The sequence below is a fragment of the Falco punctatus genome (assembly GCF_963210335.1).
Source record: "Falco punctatus genome assembly, chromosome: 5".
Taxonomy (NCBI): domain Eukaryota; kingdom Metazoa; phylum Chordata; class Aves; order Falconiformes; family Falconidae; genus Falco; species Falco punctatus.
The window spans coordinates 2,084,923-2,096,447 of record NC_137584.1 but is presented as its reverse complement, the minus strand read 5'-3'; the positions used below and the strand labels follow the sequence as shown (position 1 = coordinate 2,096,447).

Below are 11,525 nucleotides of genomic sequence, written 5' to 3'. Positions count from 1 at the left end.
TAGGATGGGATAAACTTTTGTTTAACAGAAGGCTTAGCATTTCTTTTTGAGATTGACCAAAGGAAAAAAAAATAATTAAAAATCCTCATTCATTATTTGACAAAGCAAGGGATATCTTTGGTGTCTAAACAAAATATTTGGCATTCAGTTTGAACTGTTATTAGAAATAAATGTTATCTCATACCACCATACCAAAAATTACAACATAAAAAAGAGATTTTGGAATATTCTTTTCCCATCTCAAATCAAATAACTTGAGTGTAACGTATTTCAAAAATTCACAGAAGCATTTTGGTACCTCTGCATGTTCAGCTTTTTGCCCTTAAACTGTGCACAGAAAAACATACCTAATTTTAATAACTTGTTTCCCCCAGGGGACAGAGTTGATAATAGAAGTAAGTTGAATATATGCGGGCTCCAACCAAAGGATAGCCACTGATGCTGACAACAGTAAAGACTGTTTCTCCTTCTCAGTTTTAAATATACCTGTTTTGATTTCTTTTCTGCCACGTTAGTGAATTAAAAGTGGTTCATAAAGTGGTCTGCCAATTTCCTGAGCTAGCAAAAAGAGCGGAGGTGGGCTGCAGCGGACTGTAGTGCTGGGAACAGGGGTAGGAGTGATGAGAAATAAGTAAGGCTTCCCGCGGTGAGCAGCAGTGAGCCTTCCTGCACCCACTGTGCTGCAGCCCCTACCAGTTCCCCACCTCAGCCCCACCAAGAGGGACTCAAGCTCTGCTATGCTTGGTGCTCACAAAGGAAATTCACAGTACGGAGGAATTGGGCAACTAAGATAAGATCCCTAGTTTCCACCTTTGGGGGGCATGGAGACAGCTAAGCTAGACTCCTACCTAACATTCAATTTCTGCTTCACCTTAAGGGGGATAAAAATGCACAACCCCAGTTTAACAGGGACCTAACCATCAGGCCTGTGGCATCCTTGAGGCTACAGTGCTGTGCTGCAAACACCAGAGACCAAGACAGAAGGCAATAAAGCGTGCAGGCATGCAAGGTACAGCTCCCGACAGACCTGCCCTGCAGCAGCTCAGCACGGTTCTGGCCGCCCAGGCTCACAGCGCTGCCCCTACTCCATACCCAACACGCGCCTTGGGTGCAGTCAAAGCTACCTGAGGCACAAACTGCACTGGGGGGGTTTCCTGGGAGCAAAGTCCTGTGTAATTAGTAACGGGGCATACTTTAGTTCAGAGAAAATGCTCCAAAGATTCCACCTTTATCTCTTTTTTTCCTTCTGCCAGCAGAGGCAGTTATAACCAGCTCTGCGCTCACAGCTGCACCCAAGTTGCCAGCGGCGGTGGCCTTTCTGCAGAGCCCTGATCTCCCTCACGGAAGCAGAGCTCCCAGCTTCAACTTTGCATTCAAGCCTGCAGTTACAGCAAACCCTGGCAGGACCGTTTGCAGCTCATCAGCAACAGGATCCTTTATTCCCTGAGTGAACCCTGCTCACAGATGCGGCTGCTGCTGGGCAACTACTTCAAAAGTAGGGATTCCTCCAGCCACACTGTCACCTCCCTCAGCTTTCTGAAAAGTGGTGTCCTGAGAGCCTCAGTCCTACCAGATACAACGTGTTTTCCGTTCCCGTGCAAGGAATCCTTAAGGAGATAATTATGGGGTCTATCCAGCCCCCAGTCACTTCTCTACTGGGTGATCCAGAACCACTATTGCCGTCAGGAGGCCAAAACATCTCACCTAAAGACAGAGCTTCAGCAGTTCAGGTAAGCACACCCAAAGGGAATTTTGCACAACAGTGTTAGAAGAACCATCTTGGATTTATTTTTAAAATTCTCTTTCTGGCCACAGACACATCAAGCCCTGCTCTGCTCCCCAGAGACGCAGGAACTCCCACAGCGTGCTGCCTCCAGTATGCTCCAGATGTGCTGCTGTTACCTTGTGTAAATCTAAGCCTCTGTTTCAGACCAAGAAAACTAATGTCAAGTTTCTACAATAAATTAGTCCATGGTTTTTGGTTGGTTTTTTTTTTTTTGGGGGGGGGGGTCTCTCCCCCCCCCCCCCAGCAGAACACTTAGCTCTGATAACACAGCAGTACCTAAACTGTGAAAGGTTGCAGAATTCATTAGACTTGTAGATTGCTGGAAACAGATCTAATAACGAGGCACTGACACAGTGTTTTGATCATCAATAGCACATCATTCAGTGTACAACTGCTGCAGTCTGAAGTGCCAAATTCTATTCGCACCTGAAGCTCACCTGCACTGGTCAGGCCTCCCCTGCTGTCCGGCTGACACTGGCACCACCCAATTAAGAACCAGAAAAACACCTGTTTAGAAAAGGGCTCCAGAGCAGAGCCATGAAATGTGAAGCTTCATGCATTCTCAAACATGAAAGCCCAATGCTCGTATGAAACAAGGCAAGACAGCTGCTGATTTAAACTTTTGCATTTTGGTCTTGCTTTATGACTGCTTGAGGTCTGACTCAATTTTTCAATACAGAAAGAAGATATTCCATTTTGTAAGGTTAGTACACACCTCTCACATATAATCATCATTTTCTTTTCTCCTTGGGTAAAAAGAGGTGGCTTAAAAGACTAGTTCCCTGTGCTGGAAGGCTAGAAAGATCACTTTTTGTACTGAAGTTCCCTCTGACTAACCTGCACACAAAGCAGAGTTAAAACTTTACTGCTTCACAGCTCCGATCTTGCCGTCTTGGCATCAGACTGCAAGAACCTACCTACCATTAATGCACAGTGAGACAGCACAATATTACTTAGTTTCACATATCCCAAAAGAGCAGCTTTTGAAGATGTATGAAAAGCTACATCTCTTTTGAAAATCTGTCCTGTTCACAAGCTGTGCAGAGCAAAACATGTGCTCGGTCCTCTCATCTTTACCTCAGTAGATGTGCTGCTCCTAGCAGGCAAGAGAGCTGTGCAGAGATACAACAGAATGCAACCAACATTTGCATCTAAGCTAGTAGAGACCAAGAGTGCAGCTGCATGCAGTTTTCATAGCAGAGAAGACTGGCTGGAGAAGGCTGGAAATAGACTTAACAACAGAACAAGGCTAGAGGAATGGGACCACGTCCCAGAACAGAACACACAGGTGAATAAGCTAGGGAGCTACTAGACTCCCCCTAAACAGACATCTTTTGGAAAAATTCAAGCCAGAAATTCCAGTATACCTGCTGGAATTACCCAGAACAAATTCAATTTTATGTCTCACCAGGAACATAACCCTCATTTCCAAAGGAGACTCAGCCTGCCCTGTGTACGCACTGTGTCTCCAGTGCCCAAGGCAGCCCTGACTTTATTCAGTGGCATTTGGAAAACTGATGTAATAATGCCACATATAAAGAAGTTTGTTAACCATGTGTCATCTACACTAGAAATGAAACAGCTCCCTTACAGGCTCACAAAGCTTTTACTCGCTACACATTTTACATTAATTCAGCAAGAACAAAGCAGTCTGAGTGAGGCAGGTTGTTCCCTACCAAATGTAATAATTCTATATGGTGGCCAAAAACATCTGAGCTAAATTTTGTGCACTGCATGCATGGCAATGAAATATGAAAAATTCTCCAGACACAAGTACCAGAAAACTGAATTGCAGGTTCCCACAAATTGCCCACCTTGTCAAAACAGTTGCATGAAGAGTACCTTTTCCTTAAGCTGACAGCCAAACAGTTAAGGGAAAAGGATATGGACAGAAAGGGACAGAGACAAAACTAAGTTAGAAGTGTAAAGAAAATACCATTATTCTTCCAAGTAGAAATTGCATCAAAACCAGAAACTGGTAAGCAGGCAAGATAACTGATGAGCAAAGAGTCCCTTGAAACTGGAAGAAAGGAAAAAAGCAGTTCTAGAAAAGATTCAACAGTGAGAATGGTCTTGTCCCAGACGTCAACCCTAAAGACAGCGTTATCTTCAAACACACGCTCACTTGAACAGAGCGTAAGCACACACCTGCCAAGGACCTTGCGGCTGGTTGTGGCTGGTAGCCTACAGAAGACAAGATGGTATTGTTGAGTCCCTGATCAGAGACAGTCATTTCCACCCGAGCAAAGAGAAAGATCCATGCTCCTGGATCTTCTTGTGAGTTTTGGGCAAGTAAAGGACTCCATGTCTGAAGACACAATGAAAGCTAAACATTCAGATTATGGATAATTTAGATAGGTAAAGGTACAGATTTTACATGATCCCGTACCATCAGCAATACCTGCATAATGCTGGTTTGATATTGCCCAGCAGGTGGGGCGGGTGACCAGCAGAAGAATCTTCGCGCTGACAGCAAACTGCATTGCATCTGATTTTCCTGAAGTCAGTGAGCTGTGCTGGAGAAGTTCCCTGCTCCAGAGGAGCTTTCTGGGCCACCAGGAGTTCACCTGCATCCAGGGAGATGGATCCTTGGTCCACCTCTGTGCTGTGGGACCTGCCTGCGTTCCCACCGTGGACAATATATTCTGAGGACAAAATCCTGGCTCCAGAGAAATCAGGGATAGCTTTGCGATTATTCATCAATGAACAGGATTTTGTCCTGAAGTTATGACTGGAGCATTAAATGTAATGAGCACCAAACATCCCAAAGCACGTGCCTGCTCAAGAGTGTAAGCAAAGCAGTAGCGTGCCATAATGCCTATAGGGACGTTCTGTGTGAAACAGGGTACTGTAATGGTGTAGCCACATCACAAGGCAGTTCACAAAGGCAGACAAAAGAAACCAAAATACATACCACACTAGTCAAGGAGCATAGCTGAGCTGTTGTCTGATGCTGACTAGTGAGTTTTTAATCAACTCCAATACCTAAGGATTAATTTTTAAAGAAGGAAAGCACAGTGTCTCCAATAATAACAGGATCTGTACCAAATGCATTCTACAGCTGTTTTCTGACTATTACCTTAAATATTACATTAGGATGAACAGTACTCAAACAATAAAAGTATTTCCATTACAACATTCTATAAGAATATTTTGTGGGAAAAAAACCTCGGCTGCATTGGTTTCAGAGCGCAGCTCTGTCCGCGTTACATTACAGCAAGAATGACAACCCTATCTCCAATCCACACATCCAAAGACTAACAATTCCCAATTTTTATACAGTGCACTTAGCTGTCATCTTCTACTGAGGTATGGCATTAAGTACTTCAGAAAATAATCAAGCAAAACCTTGAAAACGCTGTGGCAAACTGTACTGTAAATACCTTGTTCCATCTCAGAGAAGTAGAAAAAATCTTGCTGTGAAATAGCAAAGCTGATAACCTTCCTTGGTAAGATACTTAACAGACTCTGAAATCTAAGACCTGGCAGAAAAATTCTTTAAAAGGAAGTTACATTGTAGACCTGGTACCGACTTCCACCCTCTTAATAAATTCTTTGGTGATCGGCACTAGGAATGTTAGCACTGCATACATTTTTTTGTGTGTTTCTTTTGAATGAAGCCAACCGTAACGCATTTTTAAGTATCAATTCTGATTACTGCACCCCTCCAGCTTATCTGGAAAACATGAACCAGTTTTCACCACAGTATTAATCATCAGTGCAAAACTTCTTCCTTACCTATGCAGACCTCTATAGTCACAGTATCAAGGTTACAAGCCACCATCACACAGTTCGTGTCGTCCTTCACTAACTGGAAAGGATGCTGTTCATCTCCAGGCTGGTAGCACGTGGGTAACATATTGTGAATGAACATGACTCGGATCTAGCCCACATTTGGATGTCAGACAAAGCCTCCACAGGAAAAAAGGGCTGTTGTAACAGGACAGGCAGACATTTACAAAGATCTACTAGTGGGTCCAATCAGTAGATCCAGTTGCATTTCACAGCTACCTGTTAATTATAATATGAACCATTATTTCTCATACAGTAGGTGCCATCAACTGCTGCAGGAGACTGATGCTAGAGTATCATCACTCTTTACAAATTCACTGACAGACTGCACCTGGGGAGATGAGTTAATTAAAGTAGATCAGAATAGAGTGTAGGAGGAGCTACACATCAGCCGTTACTGTTCCAGCACCAGAGAGAGGCCTTCTGGCTATTCACCACCGTTTTATTTTGACACAGCTGAATATCCCAAATGAGCCTGTGGTTAATCTTCTTTACAAAGTATAAATACTATTCCATTCTTATACCAAAAAAATACAGCTGTTCATATACACACAAACCTTGACTAAGTCCTTGAAAGAACACTGTAACATGAAACTACAGAGCTAATACACACAGAGCTCTGCTTTAGCTGAAGGCCAAGAAGTCTCTGCTAAGAAAGGCAATCCCACTTTTAACATGCAAATGGGATAATCAGATTCATGTGACATGCTTTCATACAACTTATTAGTTATAATCTGGTTTCCAAAATATATCCTATAATTGCTGCATTTAATTGAAGCCATCCAATATAGAATGGAATTGCTTGAATAGATCTTACTGATATAAGGAAGCAGCCTTGTTGGATGACATGTTACAAACTCTTCAGACACTGAATATACTCAAGAGTAAAATTAAGACACAAGTGAAATCACAGAAGGTTTGGGTAATTATTTTTATGTTGGCTTTATAGCTTTTCTGGTTTCTTTAGGAAATTCCTGCACAGTGAAAGGAATGAAGAATTCCAGAAGAGAGCTGACATCCTTCAGTTCCAGACTGTATTCCACTGCTATTTTCTCTGCAGTCCATATTTGAGGATGAAGTTTATGATTATTAAGAAGCGTCAGAGCCTCCACAATGGAAATTTTGCCTTTGGGAACTTTCTTAACATCTAGCTCTCCCAAGTGGCCTAGTTTTGTAAGTCTCTTTTCCTCCTGTTTACATGGAAGATGTTCACCACCTCCATCTTCTACCTAATTGTGGGAAGGAAAACAAAAAGAGCTTAACAGAAATTCTGTTTACTATGCATACTGTAGCAGCCAAGACGTTTTCTTAAATATGGCATTTCCTATTAAATTTCCCCATTTTCACAGCATTTAAAAACAAATAATTTGCCAGCCTTGCTTCTTGATACAACACAAAGTGTCACGTTACTCCACAGCCACTCTACATACAATGTCATCCCCCACCCAAATTCTGAAAAGCTACCATCCGTTGAACGGTAAGTATTGCACAGGCTCAGCAGCCCTTCACACAAGGCAAACTCCAGATTCTGGTAGCCAAATGTAAATGCAGATAACCTAATATCTGGTACTGATTCATGGCAAGGGAGGGGGAAAAAAATTGGTATCCTTCTGATAGCACTGGAAATCTTTTTCATATAGTCTCTCTTCCCTTCATTTCTAGATTTTAGTTTTGCATCTCAAAGATATCCCTTCTTTTGCTCTGTCCAACGAACAAGCTTTGCTGGACAAAAATAAACTATTTTACAGCATCATATGGAGTTTAATTCCCATAACTACTGCAGTGCTCAGACTGTTCTCCCAAGGCCCTTCATATTTCCAAGTCATTTCCAAACCAGTTCTGCATTCCCTTGTACTGCCTTTCATTAAGATTTAATGAGTGAATGACATTGCAAAAACACCACAATGAAAACCTTTCTTAAATTTAAGACAAAGTACCTTTACAGTTACCTGAGCCCCCAGCCATCAATTAGGCCACAGACACTCTGTACTAACTCACAAGCTGAGAAAAATGATGTGGATGTTACAGCATCTACAACTGCATGTCTGTTTCTAAACTACAGAGGATGTCTGATGATGCTATCAGTTCGCCGTTTCTTCCTTTTACTTTGTGCTAATACTGTGCTTGGGTAATGAACAGTTTTTCAAGTCTTAATGAAATGATCTGCCTGTGGGTATCTGCCAGTTGAGGACTCGAGAGCTGGTGCTCTTTCACTTACCACACACATACCAAATATACAGATAGGTATGTCCACATACATGATACACAAAGTATTCAGGAAAGGACGGATGTGTTTGGATGAAGTTTTGCCTATTAACCATGCTCGTCCTAACAACTGCAAGCAGACACACCGCAAGAGCAAGCCTGGCATGGCAGCAGAGCAGGCACAGAATCAAGTACTGAGACTTGTTCCACTTTTTAGGCTTTTTCTCAAATCTCTCTTGACAGGCTTACAATGACTATTGAAAGATACAGAAATTAGACCTTCAGTGCTTCAAGATTAGAATCCTAACCTCTATTATGAAAATTAAGGATAGAGGTTACTTGGGAAGTTCAGGGAGAGACTGCAGAAATCTGTTTAAATTTTAAGTACTTCTAGTCTTGAATACAAGGTACTATGAAAATGGCAAATTTGAGAGACTTAGGAATTTTATTGCTAGATGACTAGAAAACTTTTATTACCGAATAAAGCAGCTAGAATAAAGTGTCCAATAATCCATCAGGAAAAACATACAAGCCATAATGTAGCATGGTGGAAAACAGGAGCCTGAACCCCAGTCTGCATTTTACTGGAAGGGGTATGCTTTGCCTTCTAAGTCAAATACTGCAGCTATTGACAACAAGGAAACTGATCACCAAACAATCCCAAGAGGTTATGCAGAAAAAAAATAAGGCACTTCCTCAGCTGCATAAGGAAAAGTCTCTACACAGTATGACATTAACACCAGTAAAGACTCCACTAAAACATCAGTGTCTGTCCTCTAACCACATTCAGGCTCCCATAGTAGTTCCAATGTCTTTTCTTCTAACAGCTCTATGAGAGATCTCTGGCAAAAGGCTGGCCAACTGTTCTTCTGCCTTAAAGGAAGCAGAAGTAGGACTTTAGGTGAAGAACAAAGTTAAGATCAATGTGGTGTTAAAAAGGAAGACTGCATAAGCATTTAAAAGGTTGTATAATCACAATCTGTCACATGTTCAAGACTCGGGGTCAAACAGTCAGTCCTACCTATATATAAAAGAACAGTGATGAAAACATCACTTTTATCTATAAAAAAAAGGTAGGGTTTAGGCAGTAACAGAGCATTCTTCTTTTAGACAGAATCTGTATCAAGTTTGAAAACCACAAAGCTGATGCAGGTGTGCCTCCTACAGAGGGTCATACTCACCCGCACAGGTGGATCTCTGGACTCGACATAAACGTCTTTTAACAAGGTGAGAAGCCTATCGTCCTTTCTGTAAATTTCTTGTCGTATCTCTGGGTGGTCTAAAGGCAGTGGGGAGCAGAAGGGAAGGGAAAAAAAAAAAAAAGACACAAGCCAGATCTGAGTCGAACTGTTTCCCTTTTGTTAGTTATGCCAGCCCAACCACTCCCGTGGGCCAAGGCGCGGCCTCCGGGCCGCAGGGTGCTTATCCGAAGGGTTCGTCATGTAACGCCGCGGGACAGGCCGCCGCTGCCGCCGAGTGCGGGGCTGGCCCGGGCCGGCCCGAGAGACCCAGCGGCAGCAGCCCGCCGCCCCTAGCAACGGCCCCTAGCAACGGCCGCCGCCGCCTGCGGCTCCCAGCATGCCCCGCGCGCCCAGCCGCCCCGCTCTCAATGTCACGGGCCCCGCGCCGCCCCGGGCACGCGGCGGCCCCGCGCCCCCTTTCCCGCGCCCGCGCAGCCCGCCCCCCGCACCCGCGCTCCCCCTCCCGCGGCCCCGCCCGCCCCGCGGCTCCGCGCCGGGTCCCACGGTCGTCGCGCCCCGCCGGCGGCGCCCCGCGGCCTGGCGCGGCCGGCACTCACCGGCCAGCTCGTCCAGGCGGGAGGCGGGGTGCCGCGGCGCGGGCGTCGGCTTCTCCTTGCTGATCTCGCGGCGGGCCCGGCTCTCCACGTTGAAATTCCGGAACACGCGGGCCAGCCGCCCGCCCATCGCCGCCGCCGCCGCCGCCAACACCAACACCAGCGCCGCGCCTGCGCGGGGTGGCGCCTGCGCACAGGCTTGGCCTTGAGGAAAAGGTCGGAGGCGCGGCGCGGCCTGCGGGGCGGCGGCAGCAGCAGCGGGAAAAAACAAACCCTAAAAACAGGCCGAAACAAGCGAAAACTACGGACGCGATGGTTCCCGCTTATTTCCCGGCGCCCCGGCGGTGTTTCCTCCTCTCCCTCAGCGCCGCCCTGGCCCCCGGGCCGCCCGCCGCGGCGGTGAGGGGCGGCGTGTTGGCCTTGCTGCGGCTTTGCTAAACGCGAGGGTGGCCGGAGCCCCCGCGGCGCGTCCCCCCCCGCCCGTGGGAGCTGGGCCCGCCGGGAGCGCCCTCAGGGCGGCGGGCTGGCCCGGGCCGGCCCTGGCAGCCGCAGCGGCAGGCGCGGGGGCCGCCGGCTGGCGGGGCAGCCCCACGGCGCGGCGGGTCGTAGCTGTCGCCGCTTGGTGTGTCGGCGGGAGCTGGCGGGCGGGGGGAGCCGGGCGGGCGCCAGCCGCCTGCGGCGCGGTGCTGCCGCTGGGGTGGCAGCGGCACCGCTGGGCCCCGGCAGCGGGAGCGAGGGGCCCTCGGCCTGTGTAACAACTCACCCTCCTTTTAAATCTTTTTTAAGTTTTCACTTGGGTAATGGTAGCATAGGTATCTGGTGATGTTGTGCCTCTTACTCCCGTTGAAGTGTATAGCATTTCCCTATAGACACCTCACTGGTTTCTTCAGTGACAGAAAACCAATTTTGTAAGCAGGTTCATCTGAAAGACATACCAAACATGGAAAATCTGTATGATTCCCCAATACTGTTCAGAATCCGTGGGCTACACAATATTATCAGGGTGCAGCCCATCTCCTTCAGCTCAACCAAATAACCTTCCTTCTGACTCCTGCAAAAATTGCTAAACTGTGAGTGTTATGAGAAAGTACTTAGTCTTGAGCTACACAAGATAAGAAAGATAAAATTGTAGACAGAGGTGAAATTGTTGAGATTGAATCAGCAGTTTAAAGATTAAGGAAGAAAATGTAAATATGGAAAGATATAAAATCCTCTGAGGGAAGGGAAGGCAGAAAGAGCAACACTGAGGACTGTTAGCCTGTTGCAAGAAGCAATAGTGCCGGATGATCTTCTGTGTGATCGCAGGGTCGGCCGAGACTCATAGGGTGCCTTTCCAAAGGAGGTTACTTGTGACTTACTAATTCCAGCTGCTGTGTGAATTCATCAATAAGTAATTGTTTTATCTTTTTAAGTTGTGTATATGCTGTTTGCAGACTCTTTGTCTGCATGGTAATAGTTGCCTGAATTAAGTGACTTGGAGTGAGTGTTAACAAATGACAGAGTCAAAATCCAACTTCTCACGTGTTCTTTTTTTTTGGAAGGAAAACACGTCTTTTCTGCCCTCACATCTGTCTAGTGCTTATTACTGTGGGCATGCAAAACTTGGTTTTTCAGAACTTGTTCTTCTACTAGTAGCGTTATTTAGTAATAACGATGATGTGATAGTTATTAAGGCTATTCTTGAATATGCTTGAATACTGCATAATGAGTGACAATGTTTTGCTTAGAGGGAAGCCAAAAGACAAGCTGGTGGTTAAGAAAAGCCAAATAGATTTGCAAAGGCAACAGAGACACGGAGCATAAGCATGGTCCCTTGCTAGATCTCTACTGTCTTGGGGAATCCTGAAGATGCAGTTTCTCCACTTCTTCATTTTAAAGTCTCTCACTGTCTGTAGGAGAAGGATAGAAACATGTCTGCAATTTATGTTCTCTGGTAATAAACTTACT

The 11,525-nt window shown here is 45.5% G+C and overlaps 1 protein-coding gene across 1 annotated transcript; it reads right to left on the bottom strand.

Annotated features, from left to right (window-relative positions):
* Positions 1-6,490: 6,490 nt before the first annotated feature.
* On the bottom strand, positions 6,491-10,208 carry NDUFAF4 (NADH:ubiquinone oxidoreductase complex assembly factor 4). Its single transcript, XM_080389061.1, has 3 exons — positions 9,582-10,208; positions 8,965-9,062; positions 6,491-6,807 (listed from the first exon to the last, which is right to left on the bottom strand). Exons 1-3 carry the CDS (start codon positions 9,706-9,708, stop codon positions 6,511-6,513), a joined length of 522 nt encoding a protein of 173 aa, XP_080245187.1. The 5' UTR covers positions 9,709-10,208; the 3' UTR covers positions 6,491-6,510.
* Between the last annotated feature and the right edge of the window lie 1,317 nt (positions 10,209-11,525).

What these genes read in the sequence shown, in the direction of transcription:
- NDUFAF4 (XM_080389061.1), bottom strand. Translation starts at nt 9,708, where the DNA reads ATGGGCGGGCGGCTGGCCCGCGTGTTCCGGAATTTCAACGTGGAGAGC. An exon ending in CCGCCTGGACGAGCTGGCCG is followed by an intron (nt 9,063 to 9,581) that starts GTGAGTGCCGGC and finishes CACTGCCTTTAG; the next exon opens with ACCACCCAGAGATACGACAA. An exon ending in CCAGAGATCCACCTGTGCGG is followed by an intron (nt 6,808 to 8,964) that starts GTGAGTATGACC and finishes TCCCACAATTAG; the next exon opens with GTAGAAGATGGAGGTGGTGA.